At 43.8% G+C, this 24,748-nt stretch overlaps 2 protein-coding genes across 2 annotated transcripts; both read left to right on the forward strand.

The window, feature by feature from the left end:
* Positions 1-8,892: 8,892 nt before the first annotated feature.
* Positions 8,893-9,320, forward strand: LOC131821936 (histone H3.3A-like). Its single transcript, XM_059158308.1, has one exon. It carries the CDS (start codon positions 8,908-8,910, stop codon positions 9,316-9,318), a length of 411 nt encoding a protein of 136 aa, XP_059014291.1. The 5' UTR covers positions 8,893-8,907; the 3' UTR covers positions 9,319-9,320.
* Positions 9,321-16,813: 7,493 nt separating this feature from the next.
* LOC131821492 (testis-expressed protein 13D-like) lies at positions 16,814-19,334 on the forward strand. The gene is made up of 2 exons (XM_059157636.1): positions 16,814-18,060; positions 18,888-19,334. The coding sequence occupies exons 1-2, from the start codon at positions 17,028-17,030 to the stop codon at positions 18,935-18,937; spliced, it is 1,083 nt and encodes a 360-aa protein (XP_059013619.1). The 5' UTR covers positions 16,814-17,027; the 3' UTR covers positions 18,938-19,334.
* Positions 19,335-24,748: the final 5,414 nt, after the last annotated feature.

Genomic DNA, 24,748 nt, shown 5'->3' on the forward strand with positions numbered 1-24,748 from the left:
AGCATCGGATGTTCAACTGACTGAGCCACCCAGATGTCCCAATGATGTTTTTAAAAGATTAGATGGTTACAGATTTATGGGCAGAGGGTACATGGCTTGGCCTTCTGATTAGGAAGCTGAAAGGAAAATGACTAAAAAATTGCAGGCAAAAGAGTCTGGGATGTGGATGAACGTATGGCAATGCTTACAAAGTGTGAAGATCTTTGTATCACTTGTTAATGCTCACAGACAGTGTCTACCATAGAAGAGGTACTAAAAAACCAAGTAAACAAATGACTTGGTCAGTTGACATCAGCCCGTCACTTCGGTGCTAGCATGTTGAGCACAGGAAAAAGACGGCCTTAAGGGTAGAGGTGGAGACTAAAGATGGGCACAAAAGCATGGATTCATACTTACCAAGACTGGTCTGGCTATTGCTACCTCTGAATCTCTAATCTATCAACAAATTAGGCCAATAGGGAGCATCTCGTATGGCATCGTCACTTTATGTGTCCAACTGACCATTTGGTGACAAGTTGACTACAATGAGCCACTTCATTACTGGACATACCACCAGTTTGTTTTCATGGCAATGGATGTACATTCCTGGTATGGGTTTGCCTTTCTGGATCACAAAGTCTGAGTCAACACTACTACCTCAGATCTTACAGAGTATTTGATCGATTAGCATGTCATATCACATAACACTGCATTAAGCCGGGAGATCCATTTTACAGCAGAGTAAATATAAGAATGGGACTATGATGATGAGATCTACTGGTTCCATAACATATGACATCCCCCCAGAAAGCTGACAGCCTTACAAAGTAGTGGAATTGCCTGCTGAGGAATAGTTGAAGCACCAACTCAAAGTAAATACTTTGTGAGGACAGAATGCTGTTCTCCAGAATGCATTAAATTCATCGAATCAAACATTTTTACATGGTGTGTATCTTCAATTGGGATACATGGGTTCAGGAGCCAAGAAGTGGAAACAGGAGTAGCCACAATTATCATCACTTCTAGGGACACATTTGGAGAACTTTATGTTTGCCATCCCTGCAATTCTGAACTTTCTAAGGTCAGAGGTGCTGGCCCTGAGGGGAGCTCACTCTAGCCCAGGATTTCTCAACCTTGCCCCTAATGACACTTGGGGCTAGATAAGTCTTTGTTTGCAGGGGCTGTCCTATACATTATAGGATATCTAACAGCATCCCTGGCTAGATGACAGTAACACACTCTTCCCAGCTGTGATGGACAAAAATGTCTCCAGATATTTCCAAATGTTCTCTGGGAGACTGAATTGCCCCAAGCTGAGAATCACTGCTCTATCCAATAGAGGAAAAAAAAAGGTTCACATTGAACTATAATTTGTGGCTGCCACCCAGGCATTTTGATCTCCTAGTGTCCACAGTCCAGCAGGCAAGAAGAGTCACCATTTTAACTTGGTCAGTTGACCCTGACCATCAGGAGACAGGGCTACTATTGCGCAATGGAAACAGGGAGGAATGATTGGAGGATCAAGAAGTCTCTAAGCAGAAGCAGCCACTAGGTTGGGTTACTACTCTGTCAAAGATCTGTCCAGCGAGGGGAAAAGACCAACTAGATACACACACTTCATTACTGACATAGATAGTATAAGCAGGATCAGCTCAATGTCAGCTCCCCACATCCCTAATCTCACAGAATGACTCCTGAACCACAGGGGTCAGGTAACAGACTGATAGAGCACTCTGTTGTGGAGGAACCAATTCTAAACTGCAGCTAAGAAATGTTAGAGCCTTTATCTATATGCTAAGAAGGCCAAGGTAGACAGTCCATACCTCATTGGAACCAGGGAGGTAGATAAGCACCTGGTTTGTGGCATCCTCCTGCAAGATAGGGTTGAGCCTTACCCATGTGGCCTACACAGATACATGAAGGTTCCCAGCGTGCTATGGTTGATCCATTTCCCTACAGGTATGTATTTGGAACCCAGGTGATCCACTTGAATATTTCTAGGTACTACCTTTCCCGGTTATGACTCTAAATGGACAGGTACAGCGACCTGAACTGAGGTCTTGAACTGAGAAGGACCTAGTGAGGTGATTGAGGCCACTCAAGGACTAAGGTCCGGGTCATACCTCTAGGTAAGCCACTGAGACAACAGAGGTAGTAACTGGGGATAAATGGATCTTAAAATGGAAGGTGGAGGAAGGAGATATTGACTATTAATTGTGAACCCAAGACCAATGTCTACAGTGTTGCTTGTGTTTATAACACTGACCTCCCTCTTCTAAGTTTCCCCTTAGGAGGAAAGATCTTATAGAGTCTTGTAGAATCTGCCCCCCAAATATAAAGAAAGAAGCAGTGGCACAGGTAGTATATTGTGGTAGACAAAAACATATACTACCTAGCTGCCTCTTCGAGGAAAAGGTTGCTGCTCAGCTCTGGGAAGGGCAGTCAGCGGACCCTAGGTAGCTGTCAGTGTTCTCAAAGTGTGTCTCAGCAACCATCTCTCTTTGCCCAAGTTACACCCTTCCTGTGGCAGCCCACATGTAGGAACTGAGTGAGTCTGACCCAGGGCCATGCTGATTGGCAGTACTCATGCCAAAGCCCTTTGCTGGGTCACCGAAGTCTTTGGCCTATATCATATTCCAGCCTCTCCACTGGCCCAAGGCTACTTCCTCTGCCTTTCGTGGGTGTTGATCCCTGACAAACATCTGACACCCTAACTCCATTTCAGCATCTGTTTCTGGAGAACCCAAACTGGAACACCAATGATGATGTGCAGATCCAGGTTTAGCAGAAACAGTGTATCTTGATATGTCAAAATATACTCTGCACTGATATTTTTGCAGCATAAAGTTGTTCATAATATTTCCTTAAAGCATTTTAATGTCTGTATGAATCTGCAATGATGTACCATCTCTCATTCTTTATATTGCTAATTTGTGTCTTTTCACTTCTTCTCCCCTGGTGAGTCTGCCTGGAGGTTTATCAATTTCACTGATTTCCTTAAAGACCTGCTTTAGAGTTCACTGATTTTCCTCTATTGTAGTTTTACTGTTTTCTACCTCATTGATTTCTGTTCTGATTTTTAAAAATTATTTTGCATTTAATTAGTTCTTATATTTTTGGATTCTTTTTTGGGGGGTTCTTAAAGTGGAAACTCAGGTCATCGAACTGGACCTTTCCTCTATTCTAATGTAAACATTTAGTTCTATAAAATTTCAGGTATGTTTAGATTTAAATAATATATTTAAACATGTTTAAATTTTCCTCTAAGTAAGCTTGGGCTTTAGCTACACCTCAATCATTCTGCTATATTGTGCTTTTATTTTAATTCCCTTCAAAATGCTTTCTAATTTCCCATTTAATTCCTTATTTAACTCATGAAATATTTAGATGTAGTATTATTTAGTTTCCAAATATGCAGGTATTCATAGGTATCTTTCTGTTACTGATTTCTAATTTAATTTTCCATTGTGGTAAGATGACATTCATTATATTATCTAAATGATTTTATATGTATTGACTTGTTTTATAACTCAGAATATTGTCTATTTTGGCAAATGATCACCTGAAATATATATTCTGATGTTTGCAGGTATAGTGTTCCATAAATATCAATTAAGTCAAGTTAGTCATATTTTTAAAATATTTTTTGTTTAGTTATTTGACAGAGAGAGAGAGAGAGAGATCACAAATAGGCAGAGAGGCAGGCAGAGAGAGAGGGGGAAACAGGCTCCCTGCTGAGCAGAGAGCCCCATGTGGGGCTCAATCCCAGAACCCTGGGATCATGACCTGAGTCAAAGGCAGAGGCTTTAACCCACTGAGCCACCCAGGCACCCCTGTTAGTCATATTTTTTGCTCGATCATACTTCTCAAGGCTTCTTTGTGTTTGCTGCTCTGCTGTCTACTTTGTTTGAAATTAAAGCCACCATTTCAGTTTCATTTTGGTTAGTGTTAGGAGGATGTATTTTTTTTTCTATTCTTATACTTAAACTTATTTGTGTCTTTATATCTAAGGTGAGTTTACTGTAGACCACACGTAGTTGGGTCTTCGGTTTTTTCTTATGCTGACAATCTCTACCATTTACTTGAGTTGTTCAGACTGTTTATTAATAATGTGATTATTGATATGAATTTTATTTAAATCTACCATCTTGCTATTTGTTTTCTGCTGGTCTTCTTGGTTCATTGTTTCCCTTTCTTCTTTTTTCTGCCTTCTATTTGAATTAATTGGGTTTTAAAAATGATTCTACTTTATCCCCTTTATTGATTTATTAGCTATATTGTTTGATTTATTTGTTGGGGTTTTTTTAAGACATTGCTTTAGGGTTCATAGCAGGTATTTTTAACATATCACTGTCTACCTTGAAGTCATATTTTACCACTTCTCATATAGTATAGGAAATTTACAATATACATCCATTTTCATCTTTGTGCTATCATCATATATTTGTCTTCTATATAAACTACAAACATCACATTACATTGCTATTATTTGCCTTAACCAATTATTTTTTTTTGCAAACATGACTTTTAATAGCTAAATTGTATTATGTACTATTGAGAGTATGGATGTGTCAAATGTATTTAACCAATTCCAAATTGTGCATTAAAGTTGTTACCTTTTTGGGTTGATATTACAAATTATATAGCAATAAACATTCTTGCATAAAAATCTCTTTGCATGTTTCTGATTATTTCTCTACGATAGTTTTTTATTATGGTAAAAGTCCATATAACATAATATTTAACATCCTAATCATTTTGGGGGCCACTAGGGTGGCTCAGTCAGTTAAGCCTCTGCCTTCAGCTCAGGTCATGATCCCAGGGTCCTGGGATAGAGCCCCGCATCGGGCTCTCTGCTCAGCAGGAAGCCTGCTTCTCCCTCTCCCTCTGCCTGCCATTCTGCCTGCTTGTGCTCTCACTCTCTCTCTGTGTCAAATAAATAAATAATCTTTGAAAAAAAAAAACCATACTAACCATTTTTAAGTGTATAGTTCAGTAATGTTCAGTATCTTTATATTGTTGTGAAATGGATCTCCAGAAATTTTTCATCTTGCAAATCTGAAACTTTATACCCATTAAACAACTCTTCCTTTTCTCCCTCCCCCAGTCTCTGGCAATAACCATTCTACTTTCTGTTTCTGTAAATTTAGATACTTCATATAAGTGAAATCATATGGTATTTTTCTTTTTTGGCTGGTTTATTTCACTTAGCAGAATGTCCTCAACATTCATCCATATTCTGGTATGTGACAGAATTTCATTTATTAATTTATTTGGATGCCTTTTCTTGAGTGTGTCATTTGGGATGGCTTCTATTGCTACATATTCAAGTTTACTATTTTTTTTCTTCTGCAATGTCTAATTTGTTGTCAATCTCATCTAGTATATTTTTATTTCAAATTGTACAGTTCTCATCTCGAGATCTGATTTTTGTCTTTTATATTATCCATGTTTTTACCAAACTTTTTGAACATACAGAATATAGTTATAACTGTTTTAATGTCCTTGTCTTCTAATTCCAACATCTGTGTTACCTTGGGATTGCTTTCAATTGCTTGATTTTTTTTTTCATTTCATTATGATTTATGTTTTCCTCCTTTTTTCATACCTAGTAATTTTTTGCTGGATGCCCAAGATTATAAATTTTAACTTATTGGGTATTTATTGTTTTTGTAACTCACAAATATTACTGGGCATTTTTCTCAGACATAGTTAAGTTATATGGAAACAGTTGGGTCCTTTAGGATCTGGCTTTTATGATACTCCAGGTAGACTGAGAGCAGTGTTCAGTCTGAGTCTAAATACCCTCCACTACTAAGATAAGACCTCAATACTCAGGACACCTGGGTGGCTCAGTCGGTTAAGCGTTTGCCTTGAGCTCAGGTCACGATCTCAGGGTCCTGGAACTGAGTCCTGCATCAGGCTCCTTGCTCAGCGAGGAGCCTGTTTCTGCCTCTGGCTGCTGCTCCCCCTGCTTTTGCTCTTTTCTCTGACAAATAAATAAATAAAATCTTAAAAAAAAAAAAAAAAAAGAACCTCAAGAGTCTAGCCAATGTCCCATGAATTGTGAAGTTTTACCAGTTTGACTAAGGGATCAGGTACTATTTCTAGCTCTGTGTTCCAGTCTTTTTGTGTGGTTAATTCCTTAGCCTTCAGTAGTTTCCTCAAATGTATGTGCACATTAGTACTGGGGGGAACTTCTGTTTGTCCGTGGAGTCCTCTCTATATACATCTCTCCTATCTAGTACTCTGTCTTCCAAACTCTAGTTGCCGTAGTCTCCCCAGACTTCCATTCCATCTCCTCAGTTTTTCAGGTTCCACCTGGGTTCCCTCTCCTTACACCATGGCCTGGAAACCCACTGTGGACCGTATGCCACACAAGCATGGGGTTCACCTCATTTATCAGGAGTCATTGTCCTTAATTACTTAATGGCCAATTACTTTAAACTTAAAACTGTTATTTCATATCTTTTGTCCATTTTTAAGGGTTTTTTCTGGTGGGAAAATAAATTATTTTCTGTTATATCCCTATCATATCATTTTGGCCAGTAGTGGAAATCTACCTCCTTTTTTTTTTGTTAAATTCTACTTCAAAGTGTGTCAGTCAGGCTTCAAAGTAGTAGAACTACCATGTGTGTGTCTGTATGTGCGCTTGTAGGTATATGCATGTAACTTATAAGGGATTTTCTACAGAGATTTTCCCTTACACAATTGTAGGAATTGGTTAAGGATTCTCTGTAAAGCTGTTATCTTTAGGTCTGATGCTGAAACCTGAGGTCTGCAGTGTAAGTAATCAGGACAGCAAGCTGGACGTAATGTAAAGCATCAGAGAACAAACCCAAAGTGGAACACACAAGCATGAGCTGGCCCCCCCAAGGAGAGGCTAAAACCTTTGTCAGTTCCTATTTCTTCTGACCTTGACGGAATGGGTATTCTGTAGAGGCCAAGACACTTCATCACAGAACTAAATTCACACAACCTGGCCCAGGAGTCAGAGGAGCCAAAGGAGGACCCAGCAAAAAGTGGAACAGTTCCAAACCCAGCTCCCACTTTGTGTCAATAAGGTGAATCCACACAAAAAAGCCACCGTGTGTTTAAGCTACGAAGTGGCCACCGCTTCATTTTGTCCCCCAAATCTCCCAAAATAAACTCGTATGTGTCCCACCCTAACAGGAAACATAAAGGAAAGCGAGCTCCCCCAATGTTTATAGCAGCAATGTCCACAACAGTCAAAATATGGAAAGAGCCCAGATGTCTATTGACAGGCGAATGGATAAAGAAGAAGTGGTGTATATCTACAAGGGAGTATTACTCAGCCATCAAAAAGGATAAAATCTTGCCATTTGCCATGATGTAGATGGAACTAGAGGGCTATTATGCTAAGTGAAATAAGTCAGTTAGAGAAAGACAAATATATGATTCCACTCATACGTGGAATTTAAGAAACAAAACAGAGAATCATAGAGGTAGGGAAGGAAAAATAAAATAAGGCAAAATCGGAGAAGGAGACAAACCAGAAAAGACTCTTAACTGTAGGAAACAAGCTCAGGGTTGCTTGAGGGGGGTGGGTACGGGAAAAGAGGTAACTGGGTGATGGACATCAAGGAGGGCACTTGGAGTAATGAGCATTGCATGCAACTGATGAATCACTACACTCTACCCCTGAAACGAAGAGTACACTATATGTTAATTAAATTGAATTTTAAATAATTGTTAAAATTTTTATTTTATTCTTTTTATCATTATGTTCAATTAGCCAGTGTATAGTACATCATTTGTTTTTGATGTAGTGTTCAACAATTCATTAGTTGCATTAAAAATTTTTTTAAGTTAAAAAAAAAAAGGGTTTTGGGGCGCCTGGGTGGCTCAGTGTGTTAAGCCGCTGCCTTCGGCTCAGGTCATGATCTCAGGGTCCTGGGATCGAGCCCCGCATCCGGCTCTCTGCTCAGCGGGGAGCCTGCTTCCCTTCCTCTCTCTCTGCCTGCCTCTCTGCCTACTTGTGATCTCTCTCTGTCAAATAAATAAATAAAATCTTTAAAAAAAAAAAAAGGGGGACGCCTGGGTGGCTCAGTTGGTTAAGCGGCTGCCTTCGGCTCAGGTTGTGATCCCAGCGTCCTGGGATCGAGTCCCACATCGGGCTCCTTGCTCAGCAGGGAGCCTGCTTCTCCCTCTGCCTCTGCCTGCCATTCTGTCTGCCTGTGCTCGCTCTCTCCCCCTCTCTCTCTCTGATAAATAAATAAAATCTTTAAAAAAAAAAAAAAAAAAAAAAAAAAAAAAAGGGTGTTTTGGGAAATGTAACTGAAAAGGAAGGAAGGACTGAAGGAAGGAAACCAGGAAGGTAGGGAGAGAGGGAAGGAGGAATCAGATACAGTGGAGAAAACAAAACAATGAAACAGAGGTCCACAGCTTGACCCAATTGAAGATCCAAAGTTTACTAAAAGAATTTATAAAACAGAAAGATAAAAGTGTGCTGATTTGCTTTTGCACCTCTACAACATAGCTTCTGAATTAACTTTAATACCTGCTGAAATGCATCAACTGGCAAACCTTGATGGCCTTAATACTTGGGCTCAAATTATAGTGATACCTGAGGATCCTTCTAAATTTGAACACAAGTCCTATAACCATAGGAAGTTACCATAACATAAAATAGAGGGCAGATATGCCTCATCCTGATTATCAGGACAATAGCTTTGGCTAAATTCCCTGTGATGGTAGCACCCACTGCCCTAAAATATCCCATAATAAGGACACAGACGCTCTAACCTGATGGATACTAAATTAAAATCAAATCTTTGGCACTTAGAAACTGGCTTTAAAAAATGAGACCACAGTGTTCACAGCCCCCGCTGCGCCGCCGTCGCTCGCCAACGCCGGCACCGCCTCTCGCTCGCCGAGCTCCAGCCGAAGTAGGGAGGTTTCTGTACCATGGCTCCTACAAAGCAGACTGCCCACAAATCGACCGGGGGTAAAGCTCCAAGGAAGCAACTGGCTACAAAAGCCGCTCGCAAGAGTGCGCCCTCTACCGGAGGGGTGAAGAAACTTCATCGTTACAGGCCTGGTACTGTGGCATTCCGTGAAATTAGACGATATCAGAAGTCCACTGAACTTATGATTTGCAAATTTCCTTTCCAGCGTCTGGTGCAAGAAATTGCTCAGGACTTCAAAACAGACTTGCGCTTCCAGAGTGCAGCTATTGCTGCTTTGCAGGAGGCAAGCGAGGCCTATCTGGTGGGCCTCTTTGAAGACACCAACCTGTGTGCTCTCCATGCCAAACGTGCCACAATTATGCCAAAAGACATCCAGCTAGCGTGCCGCATACGTGGAGAACGTGCTTAAGAATCCACTATGATGGAATACATTTCATTCTTTTTTTTTTAAGATTTTATTTATTTATTTGACAGACAGAGATCACAAGTAGGCAGAGAGGCAGGCAGAGAGCCTGATGTGGGGCTCGATCCCAGGACCCTGGGATCATGACCTGAGCCGAAGGCAGAGGCTTTAACCCACTGAGCCACCTAGGCGCCCCTACATTTCATTCTTTAAAAAAAAAAAAAAAAATTCTCTTCTTTCTGTTATTGGTAGTTCTGAATGTTAGATATTTTTTTCCCATGGGGTCAAAAGGTACCTAAGTATATGGTTGCAAGTGGGAAAATAGGGGACAGAAATCAGGTATTGGCAGTTTTTCCATTTTCATTTGTGTGTGAATTTTTAATATAAATGCGGGGGCATATAAAGCATTAATGCAAGTCAAAATGTTTCAGTGAACACGTTTCAGCAGTTCAACTTTATAACAATTATAAATAAACCTGTTAAATTTTTCTGGACAATGCCAGCATTTGGATTTTTTAAAAACAAGTAAATTTCTTATTGATGGCAACTAAATGGTGTTTGTAGCATTTTTATCATACAGTAGATCCATCCATTCGCTATACTTTTCTGAGTTGTCCTACATGCAAGTACATGTTTTTAATGTTGTCTGTCTTCTGTGCTGTTCCTGTAAGTTTGCTATTAAAATACATTAAACTATAAAAAAAATGAGACCACATGCAACTTCTCCCCTCCACATACCTGTTAAAAAAAAGCTACCAAGGTCCAATGTAAACTTAAATAGGGCCTTCAATGATAGAAACCCATTATATAATATATATTATGTAATTAAATATTTAGAGAAAGAGTGATTGTTAACCACTCCTCCTCCATTTAACAATTCAGTTTGACCTGTTCTTACACTTGGAAAGAACAAATGGTACCTCCTAGAAGATTATTGCAGCCTTGGTGCTGTGGTCCCATTCATTAAGGCTCCCATACTCAGAATTATTGAAATTACTATCTGATCAGCAACTGGTAAATATTTTTCTATAATAGATTTGGCTCATATGTTCTGTTTAGTGTCTATTCTACCGTTAGTTTCCTTTACCTGCTGTAGACATGATACACCTTAACCTGGTAATCTATGGAGTACCACAACAGCCTGGCCATCACACACAATCTTTGCAGATGTGATCTTAACAACATCTAGATTTTTCCAGGGACACACGTAAAGCATTATATGACACCCTCCCAGGGGACATTTATTTGGAACACTTATTCAGGGCATATGAATACTCATAAGGGAGCTCAGCAAAGTGGATGGGCCATTGCCTCACACATAGTGCAAGGCCCCGCCATCTCTGTAAATTCCTAAAAATTATTTGGTAAACCAAGGGCCCCCCCATTCCTAACACCTACTGACTCTTTCAACACCCACAGTATTAAAACAAACCTGGGCGCCTGGGTGGCTCAGTTGGTTAAGCGTCTGCCTTTGGCTCAGGTCATGATCCCAGGGTCCTGGGACTGAGTCCCGCAAGGGGAATCCCTGTTAAGCGGGGAGTCTGTGGCTCCCCCTGCCCCTCTCCCCCACTGCATTCAAGTGCATGAGCACACACTCTCTCTCTCACTCTCTTGCATGGGCCCACATACAAACATAAAAATTAATAAAATCTTAAAAAAAAAAAAAACCAAGCCCAACAGCTTTTAGGCCTTTTGGGTTCCGTAGGCAACATATTCCTCATTTACAAATTTTCCTTCAAGCCCATTTCTGCAGTTATTTGTAAATCAGTCCAACTTGAATGGAACCCCTTCCAACAAGAGGCTCTAGATTCTGTCAAAATTGCATTACAACAGCCACTCTCATTAATGCCCCTCCACCAGACTTCCTTCATGGTAGAAGCTTTAGCAACCTTCTCTCATGCCCCCCCTAGAGTCTCTGGGCCACCCATACTGGCCATAGGTTGCTGTCCTCTGCAGCCCTGTGCTGTATACTATAGGAGAGGCAATTGCTGCCCATAGTCTGGGCTTTCCCACAGGCCCTGAGCGCATGTTCCTCCATACCTAGCCACTCACTATGCATTGGGTCATGGCAGAAGCACCCATGAGTTTGCCGTGACCACAAAGGCCTCCTTTGCTACAGGATAGAACCAAATTTAGGGCGCGCCTAGATGGCTCAGTCAGTTATGCGTCTGCTTTCGGCTCAGATCATGATCTCAGGGTCCTGGAGTCGAGCCCCACATTGGACCCTGCTCAGTGGGGAGTGTGCTTCTCCTTCTCACTTTCCTTCTGTATTCTCTCTTTCTCTCTCTCTCAAATACATAAATAAATTCTTAAAAAAAAAAAAAAAAGAACCAAACCTAGGCCCCCTGGCATATCCCATCTGCAGGAGGGGTGGCCTCCCCTGTCCTCAGTTCTTTGCCAGATGGCATGGTACTGGAAGAAGCCATCCCTCTACTAGACCCCTTGGCTACTTGGGGAGCCCCTTGGGATCAGCTGAGTGAACAGTGGGAGTGTACATATTTTAAAGATGATAATGTCCATCACATGTGACAGAAGTTCACTGGAGGGCTATTGTTTTCATTCCTTAACCAGGACATTCCTAATAAAGGATAAGACAGAAGAGTCAACACAGTTGCCCAAATTTCAAGCCTGCATCTCAAAACTATTTTTCCTGGCCAAGAATCAGCCCCATCTGCACCGTTTTACGGACTCGCAGACTGTTGCCAGTGGTCTGGCTCTCTGGTCCAGCCAATGATAGAAATAATAATTCTTTGCCTGGGGTTCTCCCCCTTGGGGTAAAGAACTTTTGCCTCACAGACACCCCACATAAAATCAGGGTCATATATGCCTGTACGTATGCTGAAACCACAATAGAAGGCCTTACCAAGACACTCTTTATTCCCTTTGGAGTTTCAAACATCACTGATAGTGACCAAGGCACTCATTTTGTTTCTCAGAAATAAAATACTGGGCTCTTGAACAAGATATTCTGTGAAACTTTCACTTTCCTTACAGGCTACAGGCTTCAGGCCTCATAGAGTGCCATAATGGCTTATTTAAACAAGTTCCAATTCGATTAAATGAAGCATGGTACATTTTTGTCATCACTCAGATATCCAGGGTGAATTATAATGAACAGCCTGACTCCATTTTTTGATGTTTTACTGCTGACAGCTTTTAAGCCTCAACCCGCATTCTCTCCCTGAGTTCCACATGTGGGCAAGTTAATAAGAAGGCCTAAGTTTTCCTTTGGTGCCGACAGGGTTTTCAAACCATACCCATGCAGGTTTCAAACCCCTGCCCCATGCAGGAACTGTCAGCCCAGCCCTAACTCTAACCACCATTAAAATCCCAAACCAGTCTCCTTTCCTTACTGTCTTAAGCCATTTGTGGAGGCCTGGCTTCTCTCTCCAGAGAGTCCCATTAGGTAAGTAGTAAACACGTTCATACCCTCTTTCTGATTGTCATCAGTCTTGACATCTGAGTCAAATTCTGGGTGGCAATTCACCTTGTTTCCGCTTGATGTTCACAACGTATGTCTGCCATGTATCTCTTCACAGTCTCAAGGTCTGACAACAACACATCTTCATACCAGCATCCCAAGGATGAGGGCTTGTGGTAAGGTTTTCATTTTATTCCTCCTTTATCACAAAGGAGCATCTTTCACTGGAGCCACCAGGAAATTTTCTGTGTCCCCCTGACCAGCACAGCGGAACATACCCACCCCTCAACCAATCACTGACAAAGGGAAACAAGATGGCTGAGACCAATCATGAGACACTGCCCATATCTTAACACATCACTGTCTAAGCAACGTAGAGGCTGTGCTGGCAGGTAAGAGAGGATGGCTTGCTGTTGGTTATTAACCAGCAATATCTGCCACCGGAATGCTGATATAGTCCTTTTTCAAATATTTAATGTAGAATTTTTACAGATGGGCCAGTATGTTTTATACTATATTATTTTTTATGCTATTTTTTTCTGATTGGCTGTTATATTTCATTGGCTTCACAAGAGCAACTGGGAAGCTATCCATCTTTTTCTATGATGTGGAATATACATCTTTAGCTTATCATAATATACCTTTAAGAGTCATCATACTCCTTCATATATAATGCAAGAATCTCAAAACAGGGAATTGCTTTTGGATATTAACCAAAAGTAGCATAGAAATGTTGGTACAATCTCTTTGCAGCTATACTTATAAATGAAATGGGTTAGTAGCATTCTTTTTGAGGTAATATATTTTTCTCACTGGATACTATAGTATAATGGCTACACAAAATGATCTAGGGAGCTTTTCATATTTCTCTATGGTTGAATGATTATATGATTATATGTCATAATCATCTGATTTTATTTTATTTTTATTTTTTTAAGATTTTTTATTTATTTATTTGACAGAGAGATCATAAGTAGGCAGAGAGGCAGGCAGAGAGAGAGAGAGAGAGGAGGAAGCAGGCTCCCTGCTGAGCAGAGAGCCCGATGCGGGACTCAATCCCAGGACCCTGAGATCATGACCTGAGCCGAAGGCAGCGGCTTAACCCACTGAGCCACCCCGGCGCCCAATCATCTGATTTTAAAGGCTAAATAAGAATTAGCATGGAAGGGTGCCTGGGTGGCTCAGTGTGTTAAAGTCTCTGCCTTCAACTCAGGTTATGATCCCAGGGTCCTGGGATCCAGCCCTGCATTGGGCTCTCTGCTCAGCAGGGAGTCTGCTTCCTCCTCTCTCTCTGCCTGCCTCTGCCCACTTGTGATCTTTGTCTGTCAAATAAATAAACAAAATCTCTTTTTTAAAAAAAGAATTAGCATGGAATCATATTTTGTGCTTTTAATAACTGACTACACTCAAACAATGCTTCTATAGGTTGGACTGCTCCAGGACTCGGTCCTCTTGTTTTCTACTCATCTCTTTTCCTAGGGGATCTCATTCAAGTCTATTGTTAAATCCCATCAACTCATTGTTTTTTCCCCCAAAATTTATATATCAATCCAATTTCTCCCCTCTGCTTCAGACCTGTATATCCCAGAAGGTCTGCTTGAAATCTCTATCTACCCTAGTCACAAAAAGACATCACAACCACAACTCTGAAAAAGTACTCCTGTTTTTTCCTTTCTTCCCCTGTTCTTCCCCATCTTAGAAGTGGTACTATCAACCACCCATTTGCTCAAGTCTAAAAACTAGGGGTCATCCTTATCTCCTTTCTTTTTCTCAATCTTTATAACCCTCATACAGTCTAAAAATACTTGTCAATTTTATCTTTTTTAAATAGAGATTTTATTTACTTATTTTACAGAGAGAAAGAGAACCCAAACAGGGAGAGTGGCAGAGGGAGAGGCAGAAGCGGGCTTCCCGCTGAGCAGGGAGCCTGATGCGGGGCTCCATCCCAGCACCCTGGGATCAGGACCTGACCTGAAGGCAGATGTCCAACTGACTGAACCACCCAGGCGCCCAATTTTACTTTCAAAATACATTCTCTCTCCCTGTGTCCATATCCACGAACACCACTTTAGACTAAGCCAAATCATGATCATTTCTTGCTTAATCCACTGCAATAACTTCCAAACTGTTGCCCGTTTATGTAATTTCATAGGATGTCTATTCTATAACATCCAGAGGGAAACTTTTTAAACCTGACAACACTACTACAGGAAATACTACGACGTTGCTCCTTCATACTTGGAATAAAATTCAATCTTCTTAATATTGCTTCCAAGGCCATTGCAAGATGGCCCTTTTGTTTATGTTTCTAACATCATCTTATTCCACTCCCTCCCTAACTTAGCAGGCTCTTGCCCACTTGGATCTTTTCTACTCCCTAAAGATTTGAAAATTTTCTGCACCAAGACTTTTGCCACTGGAATTCTGGGTCTCCGTTCAAATGTCCCCTTCTCATAGAGACTCTCCTTAAACTCCTTATTCACAAGAGACAATTTCAAACCCCTGCAGAGTCTCTATCTCTCACATCAACTTATATATTAACTTGATAGCACATATCACAATTTACAATTATTTTGCTTATTTATTTACTTTTTTCATTTATTATTCCACCAGTGGGATATAAATAACAGGAGGGCCAGGAACTTTTCCATATTTTTCACCTTTTGTCCAATGAGCTTACTATGTGTTTAATAACTATCTGTCAAAGGAAGAAAAATATACGTATCCGATGATGAAGAGAAGAGTCTAAATTGGAAATACAGAGCTGTGATTTGAAGTAGTGTTTAAAGTTACTGGAGTGGATAAGCGCAACCAAAGAGGAGGGGTCTGAAGACAAAACTGGGAAAACACCAACTCTGGGGCTGTGGGCTTTAGAACAGGCAGTTCGACGAAAGATAAGCGACAGAGCTGAGAGGAACGTCAGTGAGAATTTGGTATCACAGAAACCAAGACAGTATGGCATCAAGAAGGGAATGGTCAACAGAATTATATACTGCTGAAAAATCATGTGAAAACTAACTTTTGGGGCACCTAGGTGGCTCAGTGGGTTAAGCGTCTGCCTTCAGCTCAGGTCATGATCCCAGGGTACTGGGAGGGGACCCTGCCTCCCGCCGCCCGCTGAGCAGTGTCTGCTTCTCTCATTCCCTCTGCTCCGCCCCCACTGCTATGATCGCGCATGCGCAAGTGGTCTCTCTTACAAATAAATAGGAACTTAAAAAAAAAACAACTAACTTTCAAAGTATTCACTTGTTTTGTGTTGAGGTAGGGACTACTGGTGACCTTAACAGAGAATTTTCACTGAGGTTTTGGGAGGTAAGAACCAATATGCATGCAGCAGGCTGAATGGTAAAAGGAGCATGATGAAGCGGACAGCGAGTAGACTATGTCTAATGGGACATAGTCAATTTCTCTAAGAGAGGAAGGGGAGGATATGGGGTAGATGGAGGAAATTATTCTAAGCATAGAGGGAACTTGAACAGGTTGACTTTATGGGAGAAAGATTCAGTAGCCCAGGGGATGCTGGGAAATATGGGGGCGGGCGGGGATGAGCTGTATTGAAGCGGCTGAGGAAATGGAACAGGAGGGACTAGGGTCTGGGGCAGGAAGATAAGGTTTAGCAAGGCAAGCTGAGGGACTTCACGGCTCAGTCACTCGATTTTCTCAAGGACAGGAACTCTAAGGTCACCTGCTTAGAACCAAGAGGGAAGAGGACGGACAGCTTGGGACTACAGAAAGTTTGGGATCGAACCTGAGAGCTATGGGAGAGGGCGCTGAACCAAAACGCTCCCTCCCCGCCCCCTGCACGCACTCACCTGACCCCCAGGTCAGAAATTCATTCCGCGCGCCTCTGGGTGCTGTCCAAGCTCTTGGGAACCACAGGCGTCCTCTGGGCTTGCAGCAATTTCCAGCACAGTCGCTCTCCCGAGGCGCCCTGTAGGAGGCGCTTGCCAAGGAAAGGGGGCAGAGCCCAGCGCCGCAGCCCTCCTGCCAGACAAGCAGGGGGCTCTCTCCCGAGAGGGGCGGTTCCCAACAGGCCTTGCGGTCGTGACTCAGAGCCCAGATCTCTGACGCGCTAGTCCGCCCCGACCGAGGGCGGTGTGGCGAGCCGGCTTCACGCTTCGTCGGGAGGACGAGTGGGTGAGAGAGGAAGCCCGCGGAAGGGGAGGCCAGGACCGGGCAAGGACTGAAGGAGGACCGAGGCGGGTGGGGGTGCGGAGTGCGGGGCAGACCCTTAGGCCGCGGTGGTTTCCCAGCAGCGGGGGCGGTCGGGTTCGCCGACTAGGCCGCAGCGGCCATGGCTGTAGATTTCGGGGACCCCCGGAGCGGGTTCCGCCACAACGAGGTGGTGGTGTTCATCAACGAGGAGGTGCTCAGCAACGGCGGCGGTCCCGACTTCTACCTGACCTTCTGCTCGAGGCCCTGGAACGAGGTAGAGGACGAGCTATTGTCCATCGTGGCGGACCCGCAGGTGCCGCGCGCCGTCAAGCGGGCTTACTCGTGGAGCGCGCTGGCCTTGAGCGTGCGCGCGGCCGCGAGGCAGCAGGAGCAGCAGGCGCACCGCGTGCGGCGGCTGCAGGAGCAGCTGGAGGAGCGCGAGACCACCACTTGGGCTCTGGCCAACCAGCTGCAGCGGCTACGCCAGGAGCGCGAGCAAGTGGTGTCGCAGTTGCGCCGTGTGCAGCACGACCTGCAGCATGTGCTGGATGAGCGCGAGGCGCTGCGTGGCCAGCTTCTCCAGGCCCAGAGGCAGCCCCAGCAGGTCGGGTCTCGAGTGCAGCGGCTGGCGACGGAGGTGTGGCCCCTGAATGCAGAGGAGCGGAACGAGGTGCTGGCCGCCACCCGGTCGCAGCGTGAGCAGGATGCGGAGACCCAGAGAGGAGAGAGAGAGGAGAAAGAGAGAGAGGAGGCCCGCATGGCCTCTGAGACAACAGGTGTGCTTTACGCACCAGGATCGCCGCCGCCGCCGCCGCCGCCGCCGCCGAGTCCCTGGGCCCAGGCTGTTCAACCCTCTCTGCCCATGCCGTTCCCCATGCCATTCCAGGTGGCGTTCCCCTACCCACCACCTCCCCAACCCAGGGTAGTCGCGGAAGCAGCAGCAGGAGCGGCGTTCACACCCCAGATGCCTGCTGCAGCCATCTACCCACCTGGCATGTGGCCTCCGTTCAGGCCTCTGGAGGAGATAGCCATGTGGTGGAACCAGAGACGCCAAAGCCAAGAGGAAGGTCCTGCCAGGCTCCACTTTGGCGTAAACCCCGCAGGGCGCAGCTGGAGTCAGGGAGACCTGATGAAGGAACAGCCACAGGGAGAGATGCCCAGGCAACCAAATGGTAAGAAAGGCTTTGAATGCCAGCAAAAGGAGAAACCTGCCTTGGACTTGGGGAGGAGGGATTGAGGCTGCCTGTGGTGTAGAGCGTGATTCATTTTTCTGGACACTTGGCTTGTGATAAATGCAAGAAAATCTAGATACTAACTTTGACCCCAAACTAGCTCCTCCCGAAACCTGGGCATGCAGAAAAGAATGGGGACAGCCTCCAAACAAAAACCAATCTTGGCAGGCCCCTTTCTGATAAAAAAAAAAAACTCACTCTTCTATGTACATCTTCTGTTTACATCTCTTCTATTTACATATTTACAGAAAAATTTAAAATGCCCCAAATTTTCAGTATCCTACCATCCAGCAATGACCATTTTTAGCACATTGATATAGCTGTTTCCACAGGCGGCTCTCTTTCCCTAGTTGCGTACTATACATGTATTTGTGTCTGTGTTTAATGTGTATTGCTTTAAAGAAAGATGAGACTTTAGCGAATAGTTAATGAGTCGTTTAAGGGAAAATTTTTCCGATTGTGTTTGAGTTCACAGGTGGTGGACTCTGGATGGCGGCTACCAATCAGTTGACACTCTGGCAAGGCTGACATGATGAAACCTTCTTTTTCTCGTTTCTGTGTTCTCATTAACTTCCTCTCTCCCACAGTAGCAGGTCTTTGGCTAAGAATAATCACGCTTTTAGAACACATGCCCATTACATTCTAGGAACACCACTTCTCCCACAGAACGCGATTGCTGGGCTGTAAACTGCAGCAGTGTTCCTATTTGTTTCTTGATTTATTTTTACAAAATTCATAGCCGAGGACCTGTTCTTTGTGTCTCTAAGCTCCAGGAACTTTGTGTGAAGCCGAAGAAACTCCAGCTCCCAGTGTGTGAATGAATCCTCCCAAAATACCCTCTGGCTCTCAGCGGGCTTCACCTCAGTGAGACCTCAACTGGCTGGAGCTAGTAGAAGTGTGAAGAAAGGAGACATTCTGGCACACATCTTGAAACGGGGGAAGCAGACAGATTTTGTTAGAATTTGACCCTTCTCTTATGGAAAAGGGATTGGCAGCAGATTTCAAAGGGTGGATGGGAAGGTAGTATTAAATGTTAGAGGTTATAGCAAGCTTGTTGAATTTTGTTTATTAATTCATTGAACAAATAGTTACTGATTGCCCCGTAAGAGTTAGGAACTACAGTGATATTTTATTCTCTGGTGCATACATTATAGCTCAATTGGATGAGTCTGGTTAGATAACAGAAGAGCCTTATTTGGGATACAGTGTACACTGGGGTTGTTTTTTTGTTTGTTTTGTTTTGTTTTGTTTTGTTTTGTTTTTTGCCTAGCATGCAATATGGCTTTTGGGTAAACCCAACTGAAATGACACAATATCCATTTCTGTGATTCTGGAGGCAATGTCAAAGGCACTTTCATGGAAGGACTTGAATGACTAAACTGCTTAGCACATCAGTCCCCACAGAAACAAACAGGCTGTGGCAAAGACTGGGGGAAGCAGCCTCACCAAAGGATAGGCGGGACTTTTCCGAGACTCCTGCTGATTTCCTCCCTTGAAAAGCACTGCTAGTTTTCCGGTTGTCTGAAAGACCACTGGGCTCTCTTGAAGAAGGAGAGTGTTGGCTACGCACTCGGTCCCTCAGCTTGGGGCCACCATCTTCCCAAGCTCCTTTCCAGTCAAGATGGATGAAGAACAAAATGGATTCCAAGGGCGGACATGGTGCTGTGAATGGTGCTCCTCTTGGAAGACTGATTGGATTAAAAAAGAACTGGACTGGGGCAAGCTCTTTTGGGAATGCCCGGGGCCCCTTCTCTTCCATTTGGTGTGTTCCCTGCAGGCTCTCTGCTCCCCCGAGGCAGGTAGAGCCCAGTGGGTGGGAAGTTAGATGGTCTCCAGTCTAAACAAATGGTGTTCTTGAGATTCCCCCATGAAGTCCCAGCTCGCCAAGCTCAGCCTCTGTCAGAAGCTTCCTGGTTCTGGTAATAAAGAGTGTGCACTTGTCCTCTGGGTCTTCTGTGTGGTGTGCATCTCGGGGCCGGTTTGCTCCGGGTCGTCAGTTTAAACCCACATCTTCCTACTGTCCCACCAAAGCAAAGGAAATTTCGATCTTATTCACTGTTAGAGGGCCTCTCCTCTTCCAGTGAGTTACCCAAGGCTGGGAGTGGGGGAGCTTCTACGGGACCTTCAATCTATCATGAATGTCCCTGTTCCCCTCACTGTCTGAACCACATGGTCTCTTGAAGGTGGGCATCTCCGCTGCTCTTGGGCCCATGGGAGGGGGCTTCAGTCTAGGCTGGGAGCCTGAATGCCTGGTGTCCAGCCTCCCTATATGCACCGAGAAGCCATTTACCTGAGGCCCCGTCTCCCAGAGGTCCCAGCAGAAATTTCCCTCCTGCATTTCTGCCCTGCAATGCACAGTCCCCTCCCTCCTATGCATAATCAATCCCATGAAGGGGCTCATGATTCTAGAAAACATCCAGGTTTAGATTGCCTGTTAATAAGGCAAATGTTCCCTGAGGCAAAGTGGGGGTGGTGCAGAACCTGGCTGCTTGCTTGGTGTAGGGACAAGGATGGGGCAGAGACCTGACCCTACCCCACCAGCTTTCTCTCCTCGGTCCTGGTAACTGAGAGGACTTGCTTACTAGAGGGCAGCACTGGGGAGGGAGGACCATCAGGGACATCAACATAAAGCTAGGTTTTCTGGGTTTTCTAGGTTTTCTAGGGGCTGGTTTTGTGATACTCCTGTGTGTGCTGATAGCTCCCCCAGAATCTGGGGAGGATGTGACTCGGCAATGTTATAGGATATTTTTATCTGGTGGTTCTCAGCGTGTTTTCTGGATCAGCAGCATCAGGATGACCTGGGAACTTGTTACAAATGCAGAAGTCCAGGAAGTGGAGCCTAACAGGTGTTTCTGATGCCTGCTGAAGTTCAAGAACCTTTGTTTGTAATCCATACTGTAATGTGAACAAATCACCCAAGATTTCATTATGGTTGGTACATTTAGGGCTTCACAACTCACTCTGATGTCCACTGGAATGTCTCTAGGTCTGCCTGAAGGCAGACTCATCCTTGGGCATAGCTTTTCCACAGCCCAGTGTGATTACCCAATATTGCAAGGCTGACTTTTTTCGTAAAAACCTTCATAAATCTTTGGCCAGAATTACTGAGGCTGGCTCTCAATGATCCCTTCATTCTGGTCTTGGCACATGCGTGTAAAGCCAGTAAGTTCGGTTTAAGGGAAGAGCCTGGGCTTTGGGGCCAGAGACACCTTGGTTCATGTATACCCGTTCTGCCATTCACTAGCTGTGTGACCTTGAACAAACTACGGAATTTCTCGGATCCCCAGAAAGTGTTGTCTCCCTTCTCTTACCCTTATCGTTCTGCTCTGTGATAATGGGGTAACGGGTATAACAGATACCCACCGAGTACCTCTGAGTCCCGCTGAGTGCCTACCATGTGACACTTCATGGCCGTTATCCCACTGTGACTGTCACAGCTCCGTGACATATAATAGATTCCTCTACTAACAGTTCTTCAAGGAGCATATTGTATTCCCATTTTACAGATGTGGCAACTCAATAACTTACCCTAAATCATTCAGCTGGGAGTTGGTGAAGCCTCGGTTCTCACTCCAATCTGCCTGGCACCAAATTCCATGTTCTTTCTACTGTAATACTTCAGTGCCTCAAACTTCTCCCCTTCCCAGTCAACAGCAGTTAACAGGGTCTGTCAATGCTGGGACTGACAGAATTGACTACAATGAAAGGACTCGAAGTCACAAAGGCAGCCTGGTGGGGAAGGAAGTGGGTGGAGACGGCAAGAGTCCAGCTTTGGTGGCCAGGAGTGTTGGTGAAAGAAAAGAAGGTACTGGAAGAAAAGGATTGTGGACACACCCCCTAGAGGCATCAGCCTGGTGGAACCTGCAGAGACAGCTGAAGTCCGGAAGATGGAGCAGCATGAAGGAGGGACTTGTCCCCAGCGCCACCTGCACAGAGCCCCTAGCCAGCTACACTACTACCCCCATTCACCTCCGCTGCAGAAGGAATGGCTCCAATCCCACCCTTTCCGGTGGGGGCGTCTGCAGGCAGCATGTAGAAAAGTGTAGAGATGGGGAGAAGCAGCTCCCGGATACCACAGGAGGCAATGACAGCCTCATGAGAAACTTGCCTCTGCATTGCCCTGGAGGGTGACAGAGCTGTGCACAGAGCGCAGTTACAGGCCAGGTGCCCGGACTCAGGAACAGGATAAAATAAATGCATTTTTCTTTGAATTAAGTATGCTTTAAGGGGCACCTTGGTGGCTCAGTCGGTGAAGCTTAGTCCCTAAGCGCCTGCCTTCAGCTCAGGTCATGTCATCCTGGGGTCCTGGGATCGAGCCCCACATCGGGCTCCCTGCTTAGTGAGGAGTCGGCTTCTCTCTCTCCCTCTCCCCCTGCTTGTGCACTCTGGCTCTCTCAAACAAATAAAATCTTAAAAAAAATAAACGTGCTACAAATGAGGGGAAAGTCCTGGTAGGAGTGGAGGCTTTGTCCTCTTATCTAACTTTCATCTCTCTCACATGAGCTGGCTCTAGGCTCAGAGCAGAATGCCAGAGAGCACCATGGAAATCCCAGACCCACCACCCTCTCCGGGAATTAGCTCCCTGAGGCCCTTTTCTGATTATCAAAGCAAACTCGGCTGACCCAAAACGAAGCATCAAAAGCTGTTAAAACTGCACACAATCCCCAAACCTGGAGGTGACTGCTGGTTATACTTCAGTGTCTTTGTTTTATAGCCACACAGGCATATGTACACGTCTGCACATACAGATCTACTGAACAGGATAGGGTACATGCTTTTTTTTGGAGCCTCCTTAGCTGAAGTAGTGGTTCCAATCCGGACCCCTCTTGCGGGGGACTCTGCACCCAGCGTGAGGGAAGGTGGAAGAAAAGGGAGAAGCATGTCTAGATACAGATAGATAGAGATTTACTTACCAAATCAGAATCATGGCACATCTTTCTTTCCAATATTTTTCGCTTAGCGGTTAAGACCTGAGCTGTCTCATATTCATCTTGAGAATGTGATTTCAAATGACCATGTAACATTCTGTGACGTCAACGTTTCAATCGACTTAACTAGTTCTTCTATCTCACTGGGCATTTAGATTATTTTCAAATTTTTATTTTCACGTTCAACATCGTATCAGTATGCACAGTCTTCTGAACCACAGCCAAGAGTGAATGTCACAGTTAAAAATATCCTAACTGGTTGGAAAGATCTCGTTTTGATTTCTATTTCTTTGCCGACCTGGACAATGGAACCTTTTTTTCAAGTTATTCAGTTTTTGTTTCTTCTATCATGATTTAGCTATTCACATTCTTATTCAAGTTCACTCGTGGAATATTCCTCTTATCTCGTTTTGTGTTTGATAGTAAGGAGAGTAACCCAACCCTTTGTCATACTTACGATTGAGAGTATTTTCTCTTGTTTGTAGTTTCTCTTTAAATTTTTGCCAGGTGGTATTTCGATGATCAGAAGTATTATGTTTTTATATATTGAGATCTTTTCCATGGGCATGTCTTCTTTTTCCTTTATTCTCAAGAAGGTCTTCTTTATTTTGAGGTAAGATCTACAGCCATCTATATTTGATTCTATATTTTATAGTTTTCAAAAATTTAAGTCTTTAATCAACCTTGAATTTATTTTGGTACATATTGTGAGGTAGGTGTTTAAGTGTAATTAACCTTGTGTCTCAGCTTCAGTGTATACTTCTTCCCCACTGATCTGAAAAGAAAACCTTTACCAAATACACACACTCACAGAGTTTGTATGTTGCCTGTTAAAACTGCTGGTCTATTCTAATTCCCATCTAACATTTGATTCTGGCTTTATAACACATTAATAAATGCAGTGCAAGTTATCACTCATCTTTTTCTAAACTTTCCAGGGAGTCATCACCTGTGTATTTTCTCAGTTGAAACGTCGTAATTTAACTCTCTGTTCCTTTGAGTCCCGGATGTACTTCCCTCATTTGGATTCTGAGAGACTTACCCTGTAACTTCGTAATTCACTCCTCTTTTTAAAAACCTAGTCTGAGTGAATTTCCATTCCTAAGGTTTTTCTCTCAGCCCTAATCTTTACTTCCTGTGTCTGTGATCTTGTCTAAACCTTCAACATCTATCATCTTTAGAAAGACCTTGCTCTGCATCATTAAAAAAAAAAAAACCACGTTTATTGCCTCACTATGTATTTGGGGGCATTGTGCTATTTAGCTCTCTTTAAAGCCCAACAAGATGGGGGCACCTGGGGGGCTCAGTCAGTTAAGTGACCCGCGGTCCTGGGATGGAGCCCCATGCCGAGCTCTCTCCTCAGCAGGGAGCCTGCTTCTCCCTCTCCCTCTGCCTGTTGCTCTACCTGCTTGTGCTCTCTTTCTCTGTCAATTCAATAAATAATATCTTTAAAAAAAAAAAACCTAAAAGATGGGTAACACTATCATCTCCATTTTAAAGATGGAAAAACCTTGGCATAGAGGTTAAGTCCAAGGTCATACCACCACTCTGTTGTATGAGCCAGGATTCAAATTCTGTTCTCACACACTTACAATACTCTACCATATAGCATTTAAAAGAAAGTGAAGGCTAAATATCATTTCCTTTAAAAGTCAAAATTATAGGGGCGCCTAGGTGACTCAGTCGTTGGGCATCTGCCT

This window comes from Mustela lutreola, chromosome X (assembly GCF_030435805.1).
Source record: "Mustela lutreola isolate mMusLut2 chromosome X, mMusLut2.pri, whole genome shotgun sequence".
Classification (NCBI taxonomy): Eukaryota; Metazoa; Chordata; class Mammalia; order Carnivora; family Mustelidae; genus Mustela; species Mustela lutreola.